The 25240-nt window shown below is 45.9% G+C and overlaps 1 protein-coding gene across 11 annotated transcripts in view; it reads right to left on the bottom strand.

The window, feature by feature from the left end:
- The window catches only part of TACC2 (transforming acidic coiled-coil containing protein 2), a 205148-nt gene that overhangs the window by 142599 nt on the left and 37309 nt on the right, over nucleotides 1-25240 (bottom strand). For all 11 annotated transcript variants that reach the window (XM_082673176.1, XM_082673182.1, XM_082673184.1 and 8 more), the window contains one exon: nucleotides 22505-22617. In XM_082673176.1, the coding sequence (XP_082529302.1) occupies nucleotides 22505-22617 (113 nt within the window). The remainder of the gene's footprint in view (nucleotides 1-22504; nucleotides 22618-25240) is intronic.

Here is a 25240-nt window from a genome sequence, read left to right as displayed (position 1 = left end):
TAGGGGGTGCAATTTTTGTTATTTTTACATAGCTGTGATTCTATATACTTTTATGATCATGTGTCTTTCAGTATCAAAAGAAATTGCTCAAGGCAAAGTTAACAGAAGTATGGCTTTTCTAAGGCTTTTACCATGTTCTTTGAAATTATTACAGGGAGGAAAATTTATGGCATCTTCTTGTAACTATTACATACACACACATTCACATATTCATAGACCCACAGTGTTTTGGATACGACCAGAGGAAAGATTTTATTCTATGTGTCCACTACCAAAATCCTATCTTTCCGTGCAGGGCAACGCATATACGTTCGTTTATGAGAGATGCATATAGTGGGAAGATGAAGTACATTTCTGTTCAAATTTAGAAATATGTGTTATGGACTGAATTGTGTCCATCTAAAAATTCATATGTTGAAGTCCTAATCTATCATGTGACTGTATTTGGACACGGGGCCTTTAAGGAGGTTAATTACGGTTAAGTGAGGTCATAAGAGGGAGGTCCTAATCCAGTAAGACTGAAGTCCTTATAAGAAGAGGCAGGGACACCAGGAGTCGCTCACATAGACAAGAAGGCCATGAGCAGATGCAGCAAGAAGGTCCCATCTGCAAGCCAGGAAGAAAGGTCTCCCAGAAACCAACCCTCCAGCCCCTAACCTTGGAATTCCCTAACTGAAAAAATACATTTCTGTCATTGAAGCCACCCAGTCTGTGGTCTTCTCTTATGGCAGTGTGAACAGACTAATACCATAGGTGTATTGGGCATTTATTGTACCATCCTTTCAACATTTTTAAGGTTTCAAAATTTCCAAAATGAAAAGCTGGGAAAATAATAATGGATGAAATTTATTGGACATCAGTACTTTACATGGATTATGTCATTCAGCCCTACCCATAGCCACGCAAGATGGATATTATCACTGCCATTTTGCAGATAAGAACCCCGAGAACAGAGGGGTTAAGCTTGAATCTGTTGGGCCATAATCTTCTTATTCACTCTATGCTGCCTCCAAAAATAAAAACTTCCATGGAGGGGGACAATGTTTGTGTCCCCAAAATTCAAATGTTGAAAACTAATCCTCAAGGTGATGGTATTAGGAGATGGGGTCTTTGGGAGGTGATTAAGTCATGAAGGTAGAGCCCCCATGAAGGGATTAGTGCCCTTATAGAAGAGACCCGAGAGAGTTTCCTTGCCCCTTCTGCCTTGTAAGGACGCAGAGAGGTGGCGTCCAATCTGTGAACTCGAAAATGGACCCTCACCAGACATAGAATCTGCTGGCACCTTGATGTTAGATTTCCAGCCTCCAGAACCACAAGAAATAAATGTCTGTCGTTAAGCCATCCAGTCTATGGTATTTTTATAGCAGGCTGAACAAACTGAGACAGAGGGCAAAAGGCTCTTTACCTGGCTCCATTCCAGTCTCTCGCCAAGCCCCTCACCTATGAAATGTACATGACATCACATGACATCCTTGAAGGAAGTGTGTACACATGTCACCACACTAGTTGTCCTGACTTAATGCTTGTTCCTGCACATATGACATTGAAAAAATTTCAGATGGACCCAAGAGAGAGAGTTGGCTACTATCTCAACCAGATTAGCATTTTCAGACCAAAAGCAAGGCTGACAAGAGCAAAGAAGAGAAAACCCAGAGGGCAAGTTATGGGAATCCCTCCAATCCTCACATGGTCATGAGGACGGACGCACCCACGGAGAGCCCTGGCCCCATGCTGACTGACACGTGTGAAACCACCAGGTGTGCAGGTAATGTGCCTTGGCCTGGCCTCTGCAGAGCAGCATTTCTGGAAATCAATGGATTGTTCCAGAACCAGCAACTCTGCACTCTTGAATCTGGCCATTTTCCTTTTAATAAGCGCTTTACACTGAATTGTGTCCCAATCTTTAACTAGGGTGTCAAACGGTTTAGTAGCTGATGAGATCAATGGTGTGTAATTCATAAATGAAGGGCTCCTGTTGATGCCTGCTTGCTCAAGAAGTGCAGAACACAGCCCCTCTGCGCTGGTAACAAAACAGACAAAGCAGCTGCTAGCTCAGGAGAGTGTGCGGCTTCCCTTCAGGCTGCCTGAAGTCAGGACCATCTGGGGACGAGATGACAAATTCACTCAATCTGGGCACCTTGAAAACCTGCAGGTCTTTGGAGACAGCAACCAGGAACACATCTCCCAGAGTGTGAGCATACGACTCCATTCAAAATAAGGACCCAGCCTTGGTTTATTTCGCCTAAGCTGGCCACCAGCAATCTCTGTGATTGCCCATCAGAAGCCAATTTTTAAAACCAGATTAAAGCCACTCACCAGGAGCAGATTTGCCCAAGGGCAGGAAAAATTCTAAGAACTCATCTGTGAGGGCTCTGCGTTAATGGAAGCTTCCATAATGTCCTTTTGTGCTTCAAGATTGAATCACAATGTGTAGGATGGAGGTTCAGCTCAGAATCCAAAGGCGAGCTCTTGTGGGCTGGGCAGCGTGTTCTCAATGGAAGGCTTTCAGCCCAAAGTGGGCACAGCCTTTGAATTGAGGAGGGGAGGGCACAGCCTCCCCGGTGCCGACCAGCCGTCCCCAGCCAAGAAAGCGAGAGGCATGGGGTGCGGAGACCTGGGAGGAGGGGTGATTTGCTGCAGCGAAGGTCTAAGCAGAGGATGGAGATGCAGAAAATGTCCTCCCCACCATCCTAGCTGGAGACAATCACATCCAGATGGGTTCCTGAATGAATAGCTCTGAAGACACACACTCAGGCCAAGTAGGAATGCTTAAAAAGGGGAAGGAGGCTGGTGGAGGGAAAAACAAGCATGCCCCTGCACTACCAGGCTTCAAGGGAAGCAGCAAAACCGTAAAGCAAAGTCGTCAGGATGGAGAGTCGCCGCTCACTGAGCATTTACTAAGGCCAAGCCCGTGCTGAGCGCTTCAGTTATGATTACATTTAATCCACACAGTAGCCAGGCAGAGCGGATGCCCCCCACTGCACAAATGAGGAAATATTCACAGAGAGGTTCAAGACCAGGCCCAGGTCGCACGCGGAGCTCCCACGGCAAAGCAAGATCAAGCCCCGCCTGGCTCCAGGACCCTGCTGTCTCCTGCTTCCCTGTGCTTGCTGGCCTCGCCTCTCCTGGACCGATGCAGCAGCCTCTTCTCCCACCCACTCTGGCCCCTGCATTCTCTTCTCCAGGCTGCAGGCAGAGCAATGGCTTAGAAATGAAAGCCTGACCCTGTCACCCTCATGGGAAGACTCTCCGGTGGTGGCTTCACTTTGCAATCAGCTGTGCCCCCAGCCTACCTCTCCGGCTTCGTCCCACGCAGAGCTCCCCATCCGTGCATTTTCCTGGAGCTGGAGCCCTCCTGCTTCTCCCTGCATATCTCAGCCCCAATCTTCACTTTTCGATGAAACCTCCCTGGACTGGCCTCTGGGATCAGCTCTCCTTCTACAGCCCTACACAGTGAGGGCACTAGTCACAGCTGCCATCAGAAAGGATGACCATTTCTCCCATTGGAGTATAATGGAGACTGGGTCTTGCCTCTTTTCAATATTGTATCTCCAGTGCTTGCCATACTGCAAACATTGAATATATGAATGCATGAGTGGATGGATGGATGGATGGATGGATGGATGGATGGATGGATGGACGGATGGACAAATACAACTAAACGCAAATCAAGGATACTAGATATGCAGAAATGCTCCCAAATCCTGGTTGTTTGACTTGAAGATGAGGAAAGTTCTTTTCTTCCATACAGTCACAGCACTCTAGTGATCTATGAGTCCAAACCTCTCATTTGACAGGAATGAAGAAACTGAGGCCCAGGAAAGGCAAAGTACTTTTGTTTAAATACCTCTGCCAAAGAAATGAGGTTAAGGCAGCACTCCTCAACCACAGGTCCCTTTGCTCACTGGTGGGTCTGATAAGTTAGGGGGTGCACTGCAAGGGATTTGTTATTAATTATAAAGCACAGAAGTCCGCGAATGATTTGTAATTTTCATAAATTAGCCTAATTCAAAAGATGATAAGGTGTCCCCACAGAACATCATCTCTGTTACTCATTCTGCATTCTGCTGCAGTTTCTGGAAAAGGAAAGCATGGGGCCGAGGGAGATCCAGCAAGTTAGACCACAGACCCTGGGACTACCTGTCCTCAAGCACGGCTAACGGCTGGGGCTGGGGTGAGGGGCACGGGGGCTGTGGGTGCCCCTCGGCTTCTGCATCATGCCGTGGCCCACAAATTAGGGGCTTTTCTGACACTTCTGAGTTCTCAGAGAAGTCTGACACTTCTGCCCTATTCTCCACTCCTTTCGGGTCGTCGCCCCAGGAAGCGAGGCTTCTCTGATTGGTTAGATGGGGAAGGCAGCCCCCCGTAGGTCCAGTCTGCCCATGGGTGGGAGTTAAGGTGTTCAAGGTCACTGAGATGAGCTCACCCACAGTGCAGCCCCTCTCCCCGCTGCCTGCCTCCCCGCCCTTCAGGGCAGCCTGCCCTTGCACACAGCCTGGCGCTGGTGGGACTTGATTCCGGGCACAGTATGCCAAGCCCCTGGTTGGTTCTTCCTCCAGTCCAGCCTCGCCAGTGATCAAGCTGGCTTCCTTCTCCCTCCCTGACTCCGGCCACCTCCTTCACAACTGATTCAGAATCTGCTGCGACCACTGACCTTCGACACCCGCTGAAAGGAGTTCAGGGTGGAGATCAGGAATGAGGCCCTCTGTGCTCTGGGGAAAACTGGCAGAACAGGCCTCCAGAGACTGAGATATTTTTCAGGAGGAGGTTTTATGAGCCCATGTCTTGCACCTCCTCAGATCTAGAAAAGCACTAAGATCATGAACGGAGACATCTGCTCCTCGTGACCAGCAGCGGCCTTCTGCTGAGACGTGCACTTGACTGCACGCACCCCCTTCACCAAAATCCTATGTAACACTGACCTTCTCCCCACCCCTTCGGAGCAGTTCCTCAGAGCTCTCTGACAGGCTGTCTCCTGGGCTGTCGTCCTCATTTTGACCCAAATAAAACCTAACCCACGGGACTTCCCTGGTGGTGCAGTGGTTAAGAATCCGCCTGCCAATGCAGGGGACACGGGTTCGAGCCCTGCTCCGGGAAGATCCCACATGCCGTGGAGCAACTAAGCCCGTGCGCCACAACTACTGAGCCTGCGCTCTAGAGCCCGCAAGCCACAACTACTGAGCCCATCCGCTACAACTAGTGAAGCCCGCACACCTAGAGCCCGTACTCCGCACTGAGAGAAGCCACCGCAATGAGAAGCCTGTGCACCACAATGAAGAGTAGCCCCCGCTCGCCGCAACTAGAGAAAGCCCGCGCACAGCAATGAAAACCCAACACTGCCAAAAATAAATAAATAATAAAATAAATAAATTTTTAAAAATTATAAAAATAATTAAAAACAACAACCAAAAACCTAACCCACAACTCTCACGTTGTGCATTTTCTTTAAGTCAACAATGAGATGAATAAAAAATATATTTTTAACGGACGCCATAACTGCTCACTTAGGTTGACTCCTGCACTGTGAGATAGATCACCATTCCAGAGCCTTCAGTGAAGGAATTTACATGGTGAGTGATCTGTGCAGAGCAAAGACTCTCAAGTTAATAAGGATATGACAACCGCCATGCTTTAACAACTGTAACATGGTATTTCACAGAGAAAGGCACCTCCTCAGAAACTTCTTTGTGGTCCGAGCAGATTAAGTCCAATCCACACTCACAGCCCTAACTTGTCCAAACAATGCTCCCTATATGGATGCCAGCGAGCCTGCTGACCTTGGCAGCCCTGTCAGACTCAACTTTGTATTTTAAATCCAGTGTTAACTCTTCTCTGGCTCGTTCTGCATTAGAAAAAAGAAAGACCACAATGCTTAAGCAATCCACGCAATAAACGAAAGAAAATTATTAGTAGGTTCTAAAGAGTTATTGGGGAAAAGGGTGTGTGTGTGTTGGGGGTTGGATAAAACACCAAAGCATCCTTAGTATTCAGCCTGTACTTTGCCACATGAACTTTTATTTGACTTCAAGGTCAAGGTGTTGGTCCACTCAGGAGACTTCATTAACCAGCATAAGGAGGGGAGGGCACAGGCAACTGAATTCCAAAGAAAATTCAAAAACTGTCCTGTAACCAATTTTTTTCAGCAACCCTCATGTGGGTGTTGACCAAACTGTGTGGTTCCCAGCCTCAGTGCTGGGCTTGGGGTGTGACCCCCAAGCCTTCCCTGTAGCTGGAATGAACTCGGTGTCTCCTCCTTCTGTCTGTCACTGTACTTCAAATGTATGTAGACATTATCACAAGAAAACAGAAATTCATTTAAATGCATTTCTGGCATAATAATTACTTTTGATCATTTGGATGTTTCTTAATGATCAATTACCAAAACTAAAACTACAATCCCATTAGAGGAGGCATCTGGGTTTTCTGTTTGTCTGTTTTTAATCTAATAAGATATTTCTTGAAGAAGATAAGTAAGATGTGATCACAAAGTGAGATTTCCATAAATGTTATTCACAATAAGTAATCAAATGTCTCTAATGTTGTAAACAGGTAGTTTTTTTGTTTGTTTGGTTGGTTCGTTTTTTACATTTATATATATTCGTTTTCAGATTCTTTTCCATTATTGGTTATTATAAGATACTGAGTAGATTTCACTGTGATATACAGTAGGTCCTTGTCGTTTCCTTACTTTATATATAGTAGTGTGTATACGTTAACCCCAAATTCCTAATTTATCTACCCTCCCCGCCCCCCGGTATCCTCTTTGGTAACCATAAATTTGTTTTCTAGAGGCATCTGCTTTTATTCACAGTAAAGATTTTTAAAATTCTAATAAGCACGAATCAAGGAATTGGGTAGAGGGACTTCCCTGGAGGTCCAGTGGGTGAGACTGTGCACTCCCAATGCCCCCAGGTTCACTCCCAGGTCGGGGAAATAGATCCCGCACGCATGCCGCAACTAAAAGATCTTGCGTGCTGCAACTAAGACCTGGTGCAGGCTAAATAAATAAATAAAAATAAATATGAAAAAAAAAGGAATTGGGTAGAATGTTTAACTGAGAATATGAAGATTTCCTGAATTGTAAATTAAATCCCACTACTCATCCATGGAAAAATGCAAACGACAGTTTTGTCCATGTGCTCGGATTATGGGGGTGTTTTTATTTTATTTTGACACCACAAGGGTATTTTGGACAAGAAATAGTGGGAAACATGTTTTTGTTATATTCCTTCTTGATAAGACTTCTAACATACATTAGAATAATTTCCCTCCCTTAGTCAACAAAGTGCAAAACAGAGAACACACTGGAATTTTCCCTTGATGACTGAAAAATCTTTCAGCGGATTTGGGCCACTCTCTGAAAAAGAAGATGTTACCAGTATCACCTACGTGAGACTGAGCTCCAAAATGTGACTAAGTGTCTCTTGTTAGAGCAAGTCCCAGGGATGATCCATTTTGCTGAGATCTGTCTCTCTGTGATCCCACTGGTCTACATGGTGGTGGGGGTGGTGGTGATGAGTCAACATTAGTGGTGGCCAAGCTGGTTCAATGTCAAAGACATAAAGACCATCCTAGGCTCCTTCCCAGCTCTGACACAGCTGCAGTGACGCATTTGGGAAGATTAACTGCTGTCAAAGTTGGCATTTGAGGCTGTAAAAAGACACAAGAGACAGCAAGTGGCTGTGATACAAGCTGCTCTTGAAGAGAAAAGAGAAACAACTCTTGCCCCTAGCATCCTCTCTCTTACTATAATTTTTTTTCTAGAAGGGTCTCGCCACCTCTCCCAAAATAAATGCCAGGTGTTTTTTGCTGCATTTCCATTTAAAGAAAAAAATTTGATATGGTGGTTTTTCAAAGTTTTCAGGGAGCCAGGGTTGGAAAATTTCATATATAGAATTATTAACTAACAGGAGGTTGGGCTGATGGGGGATTGGCTTCTACAGGAGATGTGGGAAATGAAGGGCAGTGATCCCTAGAGATGGAAAGTAACAGAGTAAGCCCTGCTCTTGCCCCCGCTTAAGGCCTGGAGAAAGTGGCCCAGGGTGGGGGACCCCAGCTGGAGCCAGATAGTCTCCCTGACTTAAGGAGATTGAGCTGGGTGCTGGGGGGGTGGTGGTGCTGACCAAGGCATGTAAAGTTCCCAAGGCAGAGCACCAAGAAGTGAAAGCTGGGCAAAGAGAGAACTTGGAGTTGTACAAAACACTGATCGGCACATGTATGTATGGAAACCACGTGGGACTAGGTACAGACCACCTGAAAAGCTTATAGGGAAGAATCCTTAAAGCTAATACAGAGCTGGGAATAGTTCCCATTCCTACCAACCACAGTGGAAAACCTCATAATTCATCGGATGTCTGTTAGAGTACTAAGAAGGGTCTTGCCTCAGTAGTGGAGAAAATTAACCCTAGACTAAACGCTGCTCTGGTCTCACCTTGAAAGCAAAACCCAAAAGGATTAAGCTGATCCAAATAACTGCATCCCAGAGCAAAGTTCAAGAATATTTATAGGAATACAAAAATATCCAGCATCTGAAAGCTTAAAGTCCACAGTGCCTGGCATTCAAAGAAGCAGGAAAATAGACCCAGACTGAAAAGAAAACTCAGTTAATCAAAGTCAACCCAGAAATTGTGCAGATAACAGAAGTAGTACACAAGGACTTTTTAAAAAGTAATATAACTGTATTCCATATGTTCAGGAGGCTAGAGGAAGGATTGAGCATGATAAGTACAGACATGGAAGATATAAAAAGACCACATAAACATTCTAGAGATGAAAACTACAATGCCTGAAATGAAAAACACACTGGGAGGGATTAATAACAGATTAGTCATTACAGAGAAAAAGATTAGTGAACTTGAAGACATAGCAGTAGAAACTCCCCAAAAGGAAACACAAAGAGAAAAAGACTTAAAAAAAAAAAAAAGAACAGATCATCAGTGAGCTGTCAGACAACTTCAAGCAGCTGAATGTATGTGTAGTCAGAGTCCCCAAAGGCGGCAGAGACATTACAAAAAACAGTTGAAGAAATAATGGTTGCAAAATTTCCAACTATGATGCAAACTGTAAACCCACAAATCCAAGAATCTAACTTCTAGCACAGGAAACAAGAAGAAACTTACACCAAGGCATATCATAACCAAATTGCTTAAAACCAGTGAAAAAGTAAAAAACATTAAAATCAGCTGGAGGAAAAAAACAGAAGAACAAACTTAAGGATGACATCAGATTTTGGAAACAATGCAAGCTAGAATACAGTGGGATATCTTTAAAGCAATAAAAGAAAAAAAAATGTCCAACTAAGGACTCTTTGCACAGTGAAAATATCTTTCTAAAGCACAGATGAAATGAAGATTTTTTTTCAGGGACTTCCCTAGTGGTGCAGTTAAGAATCTGCTTGCCAACGCAGGGACCATGGGTTTGAGCTCTGGTCCGGGAAGATCCCACATGCTGTGGAGCAACTAAGCCTGTGCGCCACAACTACTGTGAGCCTAGAGCCCATGCTCAGCAACAAGAGAAGCACCGCAATGAGAAGCCTGTGCACCGCAATGAAGAGCAGACCCCGCTCGCCGCAACTAGAGAAAGCCCGTGCGCAGCAACGAAGAGCCAGTGCAGCCAAAAATAAATAAATTTATTTTTAAAGAAAAGATTATTTTTCAGACATGCAAAAGCTAAAAGAATTCATCACCAGCAAACCAGTATTTCAAGAAATACTGAAGACAGTCCCTCAAACCAACAGAAAATAATACCAGAGGGCCGTCAGGATCTATATAAAAGAATAAAGAGCACCAGAAACGGTAACTATGCAGGTAAATATAAAGTCATTTTTCCTCACTATTTAAATCTCTTTTAGAAGATAATTGGCTATGTAAAGCAAAAATACCATATACTGTGGGATTTGTAACATGTAGTGGTAAAATGTATGTCCGCAACAGCACAAAGGCCAGAAGTGGAGAAATGGAAGTATACTGTGCAAGAGTCTTCTAATATACGTGAAGTGGTACAACACCACTTGACAGTAGATTGTGATACTTTAAAGATGTATATACTATAGATCCTAAAGCAACCGCTTAAAATAACACAAATAATTGTAATAAGTCAAAAGGGAGGTAAAGTAGAATCATAAAAATAAATTTTTTTTAAAAAGGAGAAAAAGGAGGGAAAAAGGAACAAAAAAATAGATGTACAGAGAAAACAACAGGACCGCAGATTTAAGCCAACTATATTAATAATCACATTAAATGTAAATGTTATAAACACTCCAGTTAACATGCAGAGGTATTCAGGATGGATTAAAAAATCAAGATCCAACTATATGCTTCCTACAAAAAAGGCACTTTGAACTTTGCTTAACAAGCACAAATAGGTTAAAAGTAAGGAAATGAGGGGGGAAAAGGTATACCATGAAAATACTAATCAAAAGAAAGCTGTTGTGTCTATATTATATCAGACAAAGTCAATTTTAGAGCAAAAAATATTACCAGGCATAAAGTAGATCATCATAATGATAAAATGTTCAATTCATCAAGAGGATGTAACCATTCTGAAAGTTTATCTAACAACAGAGCTTCAAAATACATAGTGCAGGCTTCCCTGGGGGCTCAGTGGTTAAGAATCTGCCTGCCATTGCAGGGGACACGGGTTCAAGCCCTGGTCTGGGAGGATCCCACATGCTGCGGAGCAACTAAGCCCGTGTGCCACAACTACTGAGCCTGTGCTCTAGAGCCTGCGAGCCACAACTACTGAGCCCATGTGCCACAACTACTGAAGCCCAGACGCCTAGAGCCGGTGCTCCACAACAAGAGAAGCCACCGTAATGAGAAGCCCGCGCACCGCAACAAAGAATAGCCCCCGCTCACCTCAACTAGAGAAAGCCCCTGCGCAGCAACGGAGACCCAACTCAGCCAAAAATAAATAAATTAAATAAATAAATTAAAAAAAATATATGTATATAAAATGCAAAAACTGATAAAAACGGAAGTGGACAAATCTACAATTATAACCTAATGATTCCATACCCTTTTCTCAATAATTTATTCAACAAGTAGATAGAAAATCAGTACAGATATAGAAGACTGGAACTACACTATCAACCAACCTGACCTAATTGACATTTATTAAACACTATTCAATAGTGGCAGAATTACATTCTTTTCAATTGCAAATGAAACATTTATAAGACAGACCATATTCTACACATTAAAAAAACCTCAATAAATTTTAAAATATTAAATTATTCAGAGTGCATTATCTGGCTACAATAGAATTAAATTAGAAATCAATAAGAGAAAGATATCTGGAAAATCCTCAACTATTTGGAAATTAAATAATACATTTCTAAATAGCCTGTGAATCAAAGAACAAATTAAATGGATAATTAGAAAGTATCTGAACAAAATGAAAATGAAAACACAAATATCAAAATGTGTCAGATGCAGTTAAAGCAAGATTTAGAGTGACTTTTAATGCCCTAAAATACCTGTATTAAAAAAGGACTCAAATAAATGACCTCAACTTCTACCTTAAGAAACTATAGAAACACTGGTTACACAACAGTTAAGTGGTGATACCTAACACCACTGAACTGTACTTAAAATTGGTTAAGATGGTAAATTGTATGCTTTGCCTTTTTAAACCCAATAAAAAATAATTTAAAAAAACAAGTAGCAGTGTTGATTAAAAGAAAACAAATACCAAAGTATACCTACCGTTCAATACCATTTATATGAAATTCAAGAACTGGCAAGACTAATCAGTGGTGGTAGAAGTCAGAATAGCTGTTATTCTTGGGCAGAGGTACGGACTGGGAAGTGACATGAGAGAATGTTCTGGGGTAATGGAAATAGATCTGGGCGTGATTACACAGGGGTATAGGCGTGTAAACATTCAACAAGTTCAGATTTATAAGCTTATGGTACGTATTTTATACCAATTTAAAAAAGGTAATAGAAAAAAAAACAACTATGAAGACAGTTAAAAGACTCATGGTTGCCCCTGGAGAGAAGGAGGGAGGGATGAATAGGTGGAACACGGGAGATTTTTAAGGCAATGAAACTATGCTGTATGATATTGTAATGGTGGATACATGACATTATGCGTTTTTCAAACCCATAGAATGTATAATACGATGAGTGAACCTTAATGTAAAGTATAGATTTTAGTTAATAATGTATCGATATTGGTACATTAATTGTAACGAATGTACCACACTAATGCAAAATCTTAATAATAGGGGAAACTACTGTACAGAGGAGGGAGAGATTTGGGGAGCTCTCTGTACTAAGTTTTTCTGTAAAACCGCTCCAAAAATTGTTCATTAATTATTTAAATATATTATATATTTATATTATATTTATACAAATAAGTTAAATGTTTTTTGTATTTAAATATATAAAAATATATGTATATCTGCACAGAGCTATGATAATCAATAAAGAACTAGAAAAAATAGAAAAGTCTGAGGGAAACACTAATATTTTAAAAACAGTTGTCTGTAGACGGTGGGAGTATCAGTGACTCTCTCCCCCTCTACTTTCTACTTTTCTCTATTTTCCAAGTACTGTCTCTGAATGGAACAATGCTCCTCTTCTCCGCTTCTTAAAGGTTCTGTTGAAACCAGAGGAGCAGAAAGCAGACACACACCTAATTCAGCGCATGACCTTCTTTTCCAGCCAGTGTCAAAAGTCAGGGAGCTCCTCCTTTTCTCCCTCCCTCCCACTCTCCTCTCCGTGTTTACTTCCTGCCAGAGATAAATAATGAGTGAGAAGCAGGACAGGCTGGTGGAAGCTGCAACCGGCGCTGCCTGACACACCCTGCCTTGCTTGGCAGGAGCCTGTGAACAGAACCCGGACTTCACAATGCTTTGTTTGGAAGAAACAGCATCTACTGCTTGGGAAACATGGGGCCCAGACCTGAAGCGCTGGCCCCGGCCACTGCTCATAAAACCGATCAGATCTTCTTGCTTCTTCTTTTTTCTGGGTCTGAGAACTGACCTTCTTTATAGGGAAATTAAACTTTGAAAACAGACTGGGATTTGCTTTCTAATGTGTCTCTACGGAAGACCACAAGGCAAATCTTTTCAGGCACTTGTAAGGACTCAGCGTAATGGCTACGGGCCTGGGCTTTGGGTGGCATCAAACCAAGTTGGATTCTACTTCCCACCATGCTACGTTTTGTCTGTGTGACCTGGGGCTGGTTCCTTAACCTCCCAGAACCTCAGTTTCCTTATATAGCCCCTCAGGTCATCTGCATTCATCCACACAGAGCTGCTAGAATGAGGTATGTGTTTCAGCCCTGAGTCCAATGTCCAGCATGCAGTGGACTTAGTTTGAAAATAACTGACAAGGGAAAAGAATCTGAAAAAGAATATATATATTCTGAATATATATATATTCTGAGTCACTTTGCTGTACACCTGAAACTAACACAACATTGTAAATCAACTACACTTCAACAAAAAATAAAATAAAAATAATTTTTTTAAAGAAGTCAGTACCTTTATAAACTAAAAATAAAAGAAAAGAAAAAGATGACTATGGGAGGCAAGGTATAAGAAACATCCTTACCTGTCATTTGCAGCCCACCATTTCTTTTTTTTCGAACCGTTTTTCTACCCTTCCCTAGGTGTTCCCTACCCAAACACCGAGGATTTTTTCTTCTAAGTTTGTAGTTTTGAAAGATCCAAGAGGTTGAGCTTAATGAATGTGCTACGTCTCCTATTTTCCACATTTAAAGAAGTTCTGAGATTTAAGAGGCTAGTAAGTCTAGTGCTTCCTGAATCCTGTTTCTTACAGATCTATAATTATACCTCTTCCTTCTGCCTGGGACCACCTTCTTTCCCCACAATCCCCTACTTCTACTCAGTTTTGAAGCCCCAGCTGCAAGGCCATGTCCTCTGGAGGATGCTCCTTCTTCCCGCAGCGAGTCTGGCCTCTCTCCCGCCCCTGTGCTCCCAGAGTCTGCCCATAGCATTTAGCTTCTTCTAGAATTATTCATCCACATGTCTCTCTCTACAACTGGACCAACATGTCCTGTTCATCTTGTACCTCTGGCCTCAAGCCCAGAGCTTGCCCTGTGGTGAGCTGTGGGTCCATGTTTGTTAAATGGACTAAGAAACCTGTCCCTCCTCCGAGGAAATTCAGGCGTTTAAGGCGTTGGGTGTTAAGATTCTGCACCAAAAATTCTGAGGTGTGGGTATTTTTTCCCCACACCGACAAGCAGTTCTCCAATACTAGCTGGGAGTCCTACAATTCAGCTCCATTCTGACATGACCTGGAGGTACATTACATAGCATCAGACCACACAGGCTAAGGGCTCCGTCCCACAGGACTGCTCCCGCCACCCCAATAAGTCCAGATTGTTACCTGAGCTTCCGACGAACTGGCTATAAATCAGAGGTTCCCATGACCCCCTCCTCGGGTTTAATTAATTTGCTAGAGTGGTTCACAGAACTCAGAGAAACATTTTACTTCCTAGATCACCAGTTTATTACAAAAGGAACAGCCCAAGGGAGGACATGCATAAAGCAAGGTATGGGGAGAGAGTGAGGGGCCTCCATGCCCTCTGAGCTTCGCACTCGCTTTGAATCCATGTGTCCACCACCCCAGAGGCCCTCTGAACCCTGTCTTTGTGGGGTTTTAAGGAGGCTTCATTCCACAGGCATGACTGATTAAAATCATTGGCCATTGGTAATCAACTCAACCTCCAGCCCCTCTCCACACACACCCGCCCCCCACACACAGAGGTCAGGGAGGTAGGACTGAAAGTTCCAACCCTCCAATCGCAGGGTTGGTTCCCCTGGTAACCGGCCCCCATTTTTAGCGCTTTTTCCAAAAGTCACGTCATTAGCATAACAAAAGACACCTTTATTGCTCTCGTCGCTTAGGAAACTCCCAAGGTTTTAGGAGCTCAGTGCCAGGACTGGGATGAAGACCAACTATATGTTCCTTATTATAAATCACAGTATCACAGGTATATAGCGGGAAATGAGCTATCCCTGAAGCGCAAAGGAGAACCGTGCTTTTCTCTCAAAGACGGTGGGCCATCCTACGTTTCCCCCAGTTTGACACAGCGTGTGTGATGGTCACCACGCTATCTTGCCAGATTGGTACCTGGTAGCAACAGGATTTCCTCCTGGACACTGGGTCTGTGACTTGTGGAACTCAGCAGATAGACCTGTTCAGGCCAGTTTTTCATATCTCGGCAAATGGCCCCCTTTACCCAATTGCTCAAGCCCAGACTTTGGGAGTCTTCCTTGATTCTTCTCTCCCTCCTTCTAAATCCCATCCATCCACAAGTTCTGGCATCTCTAGCTCCAAAATATCCAAAATACTCAAAGCTGCATATGTTTCTCCGTCTCCACTGTTATCACCTCAGTCCTTGCATCATCAGTGGGCCAGTATCACCCCCAGAGGGGTGAAAATTGGCTCTCAGGAGGCAGAAGAAGAAAACCATACGTATCACAATGGTTCGTGGCCCTCCAAAGACCACAATACGTAAACGTATGCACTGTATCTATGGTACTGAAATTTCTTGGGGAGGGGCAGGCAATCTGGAATAAAATATCTACAAAGGTTCCTGTGGGAGGGCAGGGAAAGGAAGATAATGAAAACAAGGTTGGGAATCCCTGCCCTAGCTCCAGGCACCCCTTCGTCTTTCAGGGACCTGCAATGACCTCTCCTCTGACTTCCTGGCCTCCAGTCTTTCTCCCTTGCATTCTCCATACAGCAACCAGAGAGGTCCTGTTTCAACACATATCGACTCACGTCACCTAAATCTGCGTGTCTTACCATGGCCAGCCCTCAAGGCCCCGGTCTGGCTGATCTGACCCCTGCGCACCTCTCGCTCACTCACCAGTCTCCTCCTGTTTCTCTAACACACTAAATTCATTCCTCCCTCGTCCTGTGCACTTCCTGTCCCTCTACCTGGATCTTCCCATGCCTGCCTCCTTTTTGTCATTCCAGACTTAGTGCAAATATCACTCCCTTGCTTGACCATCTAATCCAATGGTTCTCAAACCTTAGTGTGTAACGGAACACCTGGAGGGCTCACCCCAAAGTCTGGGGAAGGGCCCAAGACTTAGCATTTCTGTCAAGTTCCCATTTGGTGCTCCGCCTGCAGATCTGGGAACCCCACTTTGAGAACCACTGATCTAATCCAAACTAGTCACTCCCTTCTCTGTTCTTGTCAATCACAACACCAGGTTGGTGTCTTTCAGAGCCGTGACATCACCTGAAAGTGTCTGTCTTCCTTCTGTTCCATGTCTGTCTTCCTCACTACAACCTACTTACCAGCTGGAGCAGAAGCCCCAGGGCTTCTGGTGTTATTGGCTGTGTTCCCAGTGCCTCGCACAATGGATTCCCAATAGATATTTATTGAAAGAAAAACATAGATGAGAGAAAGGGAGGGGGCAGGAGTTTAACGTATGCTAATTATCCCTGATTTCTGAGCCTTCACTCTAAACTTCACAGACTAGCAAACAAAAGGTAGCTATGGTTATTGGCCTGAGGGTAAGCCCTGGGTCAGTGCTTCCCACACTTTATCGTGAGAGTCACGTGGTCTTCTTATTAAAAACAGATTTTGTGGTCTCACCCCAAGTCTACTGGATCAGACTCTTCAAGGGAGGGGTCAGGAAATGGGGTATTTTAGCACGTGATAAGGTGAACCTGGCAGTCGATCACTATTCACGATGTCCCCGCTGGAAAGACTCACCCTGGGTGTTTATTAAAAACATAGACTCCTTGGCTCCACATCTCGTGATTCTGATGGACCAGGAAGGGGCCTAAGAATTTATATAGTTAACGGACATCCGGGTAAATCTTATGATCTGGGAACTGTGGGAAACACTGTCCCATATGATTTCATTTACTGTCCTTCACCCCAACCCCGATCTGTTCCTTCCTGCGTTCTTATTTTTTCACTTTTTTTTTTTTTTTTTTTTTTTTTTGCGCTACGCGGGCCTCTCACCGTTGTGGCCTATTCCGTTGCGGAGCACAGGCTCCGGACGCGCAGGCTCAGCGGCCATGGCTCACGGGCCCAGCCGCTCCGCGGCATGTGGGATCTTCCTGGACCGGGGCACGAACCCGTGTCCCCTGCATCGGCAGGCGGATTCTCAACCACTGCGCCACCAGGGAAGCCCTGTTTCTGTGTTCTTAAATGTAGTTTTAAAGTCACACACACACACACACACACACACACAGCAGCAGCACTGGAATGAGCCAATCTATCTGAGAATAACTTGTGTAAATAACTGAAACCTCCACGAGGATATCATAGCATTTGGGGCCATAAGGCTCCATCATCATGCCATTAAACTGTCACTCCTCCCCATGCCAGGGGTCAGCTTACATAAAGACCATACCAGCAGGGTTCCCAGTAAGTTTGATGGTCTTTCCTTCAATGTGCCTAAAATTGATCACAGTTTCCCTATAGCAGCTCTCACTTTGGACGTCCCAGTTTCTAATATTGGACCTTTCTTTTGGGTTCTTGGTCCAGAACCTTAGCATCTCCTTAGACTCCATCTCCTCTGCCTGCACCCAGGCCATCCCCAGGTTCTGCAGGTTTGAAACTGAGGAGGACCCTGTGGGCCCTTCCAAGGTACAAGCCCCTCCCTTGTCCCCACTTCTTGTTTGACCTTCCCTGAGTTCCAAAGAGCAGACTCAAGAAGTTAATGATTAGGACAATAGAGTCACAGGACTCCTGGTTCCTCCTGAAGGGATATAAATAACAATATCCTGGTGGAGGTTGGTGACCACATGCTGACCACAAGCATGTAGACCCCAGACTGGTTGGAACCAGAAGGTTGAGGATTGAGATTCCACGAACATCACCCTGTTACCTTACCACCAACCAATGAAAAAAGTGTTCATGAGCTGATCAGACACCCTGCAACCCTTACCCCTAATATTGTCTTTAAAAACCCTTCTCTGAAAGCCTCAGGGAGTTCAGAGGTTTTGAGCATGAGCTGCCTGTTCTCCTTGCTTGGTGCCCTGCAACAAACGCTGTTCTTTCCTTCACCACAACCCAGTGTCAGTAGATTGGCTTTGCTGCACGTGGGCAAGCGGACCGGAGTTCAGTTCAGTAACAGGTTCTACCTTGGGGTGACTTCCCAGCCACCATCCTTCTACTACAAGAGCATCCCTTACTGTCCTTCCAGCCTATCTGCTCCAGCACATTAATTCAGGCTCTAAGTTCCCTCATAAACCCTTGTTTAAATACAAACAAGCCAACCACAAAGTACTTCCCCAGCTTCCTGTTACCTGCAGGATAAAATCTCAGTCCCTTCCCTGACCTCCAAGTTCTCAACCTGGCCTCACTTCTCCAACCTTGTTTTTACTGAACGTCCACCACCAGGCCTGGGCTCACTTCCCGCTCTGCTCCAGAGAGGTCCAGTTCAGGAATTCTGCCCCTACCTGGAACGGCCTCTACAGCCATCCCCTTTGGTTCAAGTCCCACCCCCACCGACCCCCAGGAGACTCTCCTGTCTAACCCAGCCCCCAGCAAAGGTGTCTTCCTCTGGACCCCAACAGCATGGAGCCCTGGCACTCACGCAGCTCTCTGGCATAATGCAGTGCTTCTCAAGCGTGGTCCCTGGACAAAGCAGCATCAGCGTCACCTGGGAACTCATCAGAAATTCTCATTCTCGGGCCTGGCCCCAGACCTACCAAATCAGAATCTCTAGAGGACGGGTCCGGCGACCTGTGTATTAACCAGCCTTGCAGGTGATCCTGATGCCTGCTCGCCTCTGACAGCCAGTGGAGAACAGTTAAGACTTGGCTGTTGAGTTTCCACTCCTCCTTCAGTGACAAGGGTGCCAGAAATTCACCCACGAATCACTTAGGGTCACTCCCTGAGAAAGGGCTGTCATCTCTGAAGTATCGCCTGGTACCCTCCTTGAGAGAATGAGCAAGTACGATATTGAAGCACAGGAAATGGCCACGATCTGACTTTTTTTTTTTTTTTTTTTTGTGGTACGTGGGCCTTTCACCGTTGTGGCCTCTCCCGTTGCAGAGCACAGGCTCCGGACGTGCAGGCTCAGCGGCCATGGCTCACGGGCCCAGCCGCTCCGCGGCATGTGGGATCTTCCCGGACCTGGGCACGAACCCGTGTCCCCTGCATCGGCAGGCGGACTCTCAACCACTTGCGCCACCAGGGAAGCCCTATCTGACATTTTTTTAACCTACAAAAACAGTAATTTCCTCTGGTGCAACCTAATGGCTTCATTAACTGGGGAAAGGTTGTATGATAAGATCCATTTTGTTCTGAGGGTTTAAAAGGCAAGGGCAGCAGCAGCATACCACAGGGACATCAGCTCGGTGCTTTGTGATGACCTAGAGGGGTGGGACAGGGAGGGTGGGAGGGAGGCTCAAGGGGGAGGGGATATGGGGACACATGCATGCATATGGCTGATTCACTTTGGTGTACAACAGGATCTAACACAGTATTGTGAAGCAATTATACTCCAATAAAGATCCATTGAAAAAAAAAAAAAAGGCAAGGGCTGTTGGTATCCAAGGAGGGAAAGGCTCCGGGAGACTGGACAGTGGAGCTGGAACCAGTCCAGTCGCAAGTTTCCAGGGCAGCTGTGCTCGAGGGTGGACATCGCTGAGCAGTGAGAGGTGCAAACTCGGGCGAAGCTTGTCAGAGGAGGGCGGGGTGATACTCTCGCAGGAGCCCAGGGCCTTGCGCAGGGTGGGGCACCGGGAAGGCGGGGCACCTGGGAGGCACTGCTCAGCCTCTGCACGGGTTTGGCCAATGCAGGGCTAAGTTACAACAGCGACACCGTGTGGCAACTGGAAAGCAAAGCAGCTAAACTGAGGGGACTCCCTACTGGATGAAGAGCTAACCTCTTTGGGGATGTACGAAGCCTGTTCTTGTGTGTTCAGAGGGAAGAGGAGCTTCCGGGGGGAAACGATGGACTTTTCCCCACTAGGGCTTTGATGGCATAGTGCTCCAAGCCTCGGTTTCCTCCTCTGGAGAGTAGAGATCACACCTGCGCAGAGGGACAATCTTTGGCAGTATTAACACGCGCCTTTCTCCTTATATTCTTCCCTTGCCTCCCGGTCCAGCAGGCCCACTGCAGGCCTTTCTGTGTTCTCTCTCTGGAGCTTTTCCAAGTAGAAAACAGAAACAGTTTGAGGGCAATGGGTCTTTCCATCTTTTGTAAAAATATGTAGTACGTCCTTTGAAGAGAAAATGCTAGCTATCCGTTGAGGCAAAAGGAGGCCACAAGCGCATTTTAGGATGATGCGGAGAGAGCATGGAAGGGTCCTAGGAAGTAGGGAACGTCCGGGACTCCCTCCCTGCTTCCTGAGCGCGTGCTCAGGCTCACGGGGGAGATGATCCCAGAGGACTGAAGGGAATGACCATGGGCTCCCAGCCTCACCAAAGACCCCATGTGCCAAGTGTATCGTGAAAGCAGCACAGTCATAGGGCCGGAGAGACAGTGTGGCCTGAGACGTGCACATCTCAGTGGTGATGGAGTGAGGAGGGGACAGATGATGGCCTCGATACACCAGGTCAGGAGAGGGGTTCCCAAGGATGGCTGACATGGGCATTCCCGCCAGCCTGGCCAAGTAAGGACTCAGAATCAGAAATGAATTGATTTAAAGAAAATAAAATTTTATTTTGCAGGCATAGAGCATTTGGCATAGTTTCTAGTGCCCGTCTGCAAAATAAACGTCAAATCCTAGTCAAATGCTATCATTGTTGTGGATGCCAAGGGTGGCGTGCCCCACTGAAATAGCACACAGGGGACCCCATGCTCGCTCTCTCTTCCTGTAAACATCCTGACTCCCCGGCCTCCTCTTGCTACTTTCTGAGTTAGTTAGTGCAGGGCCTTGCACAATAGACATGGGCACATTTACGGAGGAGAATCATGTTTTTAACTGTGAACAGGAAGTTGCTTTTTTGAACTTGCTCTTAGAAGGCACCTCATGTGCAATTTGCCTGCCAATGAGAGACAATTCTTCTTCAAGGGAAAGATAATTGATTTAAGCTGAGGAACAAGAAACGAAAGAACTTTGAGCTGCTGTTACTCCCCAGGCCAGCTGGGACACCGGCCCCAAGTAATTCCCAAACCTGTCCAGGAATCCCAGAACCTCACAAGGATGGGGATGGAAGAGCTGGACCTTGGGTCTCAGCCAGCAGTGACTTCGCTTGTGTAGGATTCCAGATCATTAGATTCATATCACCGGGAGCCAGTTTAGACTGTCATCCAGTCTAGTTAGAGCCAAATATTAAACCCTTTGTCCTGCTACCCTGATAGAAAAGTTCATGAAGGTGGAGCAGCCATGGGGTTCTGGGAGGGAAAGGAAGCCCCCATTTTACAAAGAACTGAGATCAAAGGTGCCATTCAAGGCATAGTCTGTGCTTCTCTCCACAAAAAAGAATCCTCTGCCCCGCAGGATCAGCATTGCCCTAAAGAAATCCAGTGTTCATGCCAAGAGGTTCAAAGAGCCTCTCCTCTGGAAACCGCATTAACTGAAGACCCCCCCCAGAAAATGACACCAGCCGGCGTGGAAATTCCTGCCACCAGGGGCCGCTCTTACTCACCCATGATCCTCAAAGCAAAAAATATTGCTTAAACTCTTGACGTGAAAAGTGATTGCAAAGCGTTTGAGACCTGAAGTCAATGATGGGGGATTTGGGGGACGGGGTGTGTACCACTCAATTTTGCATTTTTGCTCCTTGAAGCTTTTGTTCATTTGTTCCTTTAAGGCCTGTAACTACAGCCTCCCAGACGCTGGGCTTCAATTTATTTGTTCAGGAGGGTTTTTCTGACCAGATCATGTGCTGAACCCACAGGCAATTATTAATTGACACCAGTGTTCCTGACCAGTGTCCGTTCTGGGGACAGAATGTTCACCTCTGCTCACCCTCTGCTTGTGACTGACCCCAAAACTGTGGCTGCTGAACACTACGTGGGGAGAGTCGATTGGATTCCTTCCCAGTAGCCCTAGCGGGGAAATCAGGACCTGACTGCGGGTCGAAACGAGGGACTACTGACCAGTGGGCCGCACCTGCACTGGCCACGTTCCACTGTGGCGGTGTGGCCTTGTTGATTTCTGAAATTCATGCACAGTCTCCCTGAGACTCAGCGATTGTTCTTTGAATCCTCTGTCTCACCCTCCGGTGCCCACCTCGGCTTCCGCGCTAGAATACAGACCCCAACTTTGCCACAGATTAGTCACCCCTGTTAAGCCCCTTGGCAGCCTTGATCTTGTTTATTGTAAATTCTGACAATGAGGATAAAAGACCTGGCGTGCTGTGGAATGGAAGCCTATCATTACTAATTTCATCCCTGGGCAGGAAAACATTACTTTTCCCATCATGCATCTAGGCAATCACAAAGAGGTCTAGGAACCACAGCCTGGAGCACCTCACCACCAAGGACCACATCATGGATTTTGGGGTAAATTTTCCAAAGTAAATAGAGCAAAACAAACTCTGAACAGGCAGCGAGCTGGCCATGCCTTGGGCTGGGTCAGTCCTCCAGACCTGGTCCTACCTGGGCAGATCTCTGCGGTCATTGCTTCTGGGCTTCTCCTCCGGCTTCGTTTCTGCACTCTGACCATTCCCAGGCCGTTCCACGGATCCTGGACTCCGAGCCAAGGAAGTCCTCTGAGCGACAAGAAAGAGAAATTGGAAAGGAAATCAAACAAGAGTCTTTGAAAACACAGAGACTTTATCAATGGTCCACTGACCACAACATTCCAAGGGCCAGGTTTCTGGTGTGCTTTACCGCCCATCTGAGCACCAACTCTGTGCCAGGCGCTGAGCAAGGCTTTGGGGATACACGGTGGGCAAAGCGACCGTGGCCCCTGCTCCCACCCAATGGAGGAGAAACACAGTAAACCAGAGGTTTCCAGCTGAGTAGGTTAACTGTTTTAGTAAGAAACTGAGACTAGGAAACACATTATACTTTGGGGGTCGTCTGCTCCCTGAAGAAAGTGGGATATTGAATCTGAGATCTTCAAGTGTCTCGTCTGGGGCACTGCCTAGATGAAAACACACTTCCTTCCCCTGCCTCACACCAGAATTCAGCTGGAAACCTGAAAAAAAAAAAAAAAACTGAAGGAAGAAAATGAGGGACCCTGGGAACCTTAGGGCCCCTCACTGAGGTCCTGACCATTCTGAGAGTTGGTCGTCTTTTCTTAAACCCTCGCAATAAGCTTGTCTGCTGTTCAGTTGATTTTTAAAGTCAAGATGCAAACATTTAGAGCACAGTCAAAACTTCAAATCACAGGACAGAAAGAGATGAGATGTTTTTAAAACTCAATTTAAATTGTGCTCATTTAAGTCAGATACAAATATCAGAAATGGGGAAAGGACTTTTAGGAACCCCCAGAAGTATTCCCCAAAGCAGTGGTTGTCTTTTTTTTTTTTTTTTTTTTTGCGGTACGTGGGGCTCTCACTGCTGTGGCCTCTTCAGTTGCGGAGCACAGGCTCCGGACGCGCAGGCTCAGCGGCCATGGCTCACGGGCCCAGCCGCTCCGCGGCATGTGGGATCCCCCTGGACCAGGGCACCAACCCATGTCCCCTGCATCTGCAGGCGGACTCCCAACCACTGCGCCACCAGGGAAGCCCCGCAGTTGTCTTTTATTTGTCTTCCCAGCAGTGTTCCTGAACCCCCCTCCCTGAAACAACACACACATCTTCGGGGCCAGATCTGCCTTCTTCTAGAGACCTGTTCCACGCATACCCTCCGTCCCTGAGGTTCTCAAGGAAACGCCAGCCTACTGCTCCACACCCCTGCCTATCGGGATGCACACAAGACTCAAATTAAGAACAGGCCCTTCCTCAGGGCTCCCAAAGAACAAGAGGGACGGAAATCTGGTGGCTGGTTCTGCAGAATATGAATGCAAGGGTTACCGGCAGTCTGTCCCTAGCCATCGTGGAGGCCGGCAGCCTGTAGCAGGAAAGCAGAGCCAGCAGGTAGAGAAAAGCCGAGATGAGATGCTTCCCACCTGGTGCATTTCTCTGAACAGCTGACTGTTTGTGTTCACCCAGCTGTGTCCAGAGGGAAGATATAAAAGATGCTTCAGCTCTCAGGGACCCATATATTCCAGTGCTAACAGGAATACCACAATTAGAAAAATCTTCATTCACTTTTGCTGAGACAGAATGGGGGGAAAATAATAACACAACAATAATAATAGCATCTGTTTACTGAGCATGTACCAGGCGCTGGGCCAGGAGCCTTCTATTCAATCTTCACCACAACCTGATGAGGAAGATGCTATTTGTGTCCCTGTTTTAGAGCAGAGGCTTTGAGAGGTTAAGTATTTGGCCAAGATCACACGGCAGTGGAGTCTGGATGGACCTAATTCTCTCTGAGCCCAAAGCCAAGGAAAGGCATCTCTATTCTATGCCTTCAATGGAGGCAAACAACTGGGGTTGATTCCTCACCTAAGGGGGGCCTGCGGACCCCAGGCTGGCTTGATCTCCATGCTGGCTGAACCCTTCCCTGTAACGAGCGCCGCTGCCCTGTCCTGTGGGCCTCAGTCTCCTGATCTATGACTCCAGGACAACAATCATCCTCTAGGGCAGTATCAAGACAGTACAAACTTCAAATCACGGTAAATTCAAACTCCCAGTGTTCCTGACTCTTCTGAGGAAGGTTCTTTATCTGTACAATATTACTACCTTGGGGTTCATGGTTTACAATTTTTACTTTGATAACTCCAGAATCACAGCACAGAGTGAGTGACATTTTCATATCAGGGTCCTGAATTTTTAAAATTGTAACCCAGTTCCTACTTGTCTAACTGTCATGCAGGCCTCAGCTCCAAATACCTTCCGCAGCCAGGCTTCCCTTTCAATCACCCCGTTATCTGCAAATAATTTAACAGATAAATCTCCTGCTCTTTATTCCACGATCAAGGTGAAGAAATTCTGGAAACACACTGACATGTCTAACAGCTCAGACAGATGCAAACAACAGATGGAATAGGGGGGCAGATCTTTGCTCTGACTAAAGGGGGGAGGGAACCACGTGCTGAACTTCCTCAGGCAAAGGAAGTATAACAAGGGCTCAGATTTGTCTTTGAAGAACGAAATAGGATAGACCTTTCTCACTTTTCAGGGCCACCTCTCCTTCTAATAAAGAGCTAATCTGCAGTTCTCTCCAGCAAAAACATCCCTGGATGGAGTCAAAATAAAGGCAATAGCACTACCCATGGGAATGGCACGCTGCACTTTGCAAAGTTATTTCACATCCTCTGAGTCTTACAAAATCCCTGTG

Source organism: Grampus griseus, assembly GCF_964374135.1.
Source record: "Grampus griseus genome assembly, chromosome: 16".
Taxonomy (NCBI): domain Eukaryota; kingdom Metazoa; phylum Chordata; class Mammalia; order Artiodactyla; family Delphinidae; genus Grampus; species Grampus griseus.
The sequence above is the reverse complement of the archived record's forward strand: the minus strand, read 5'-3'. Positions and strand labels throughout refer to the sequence as shown.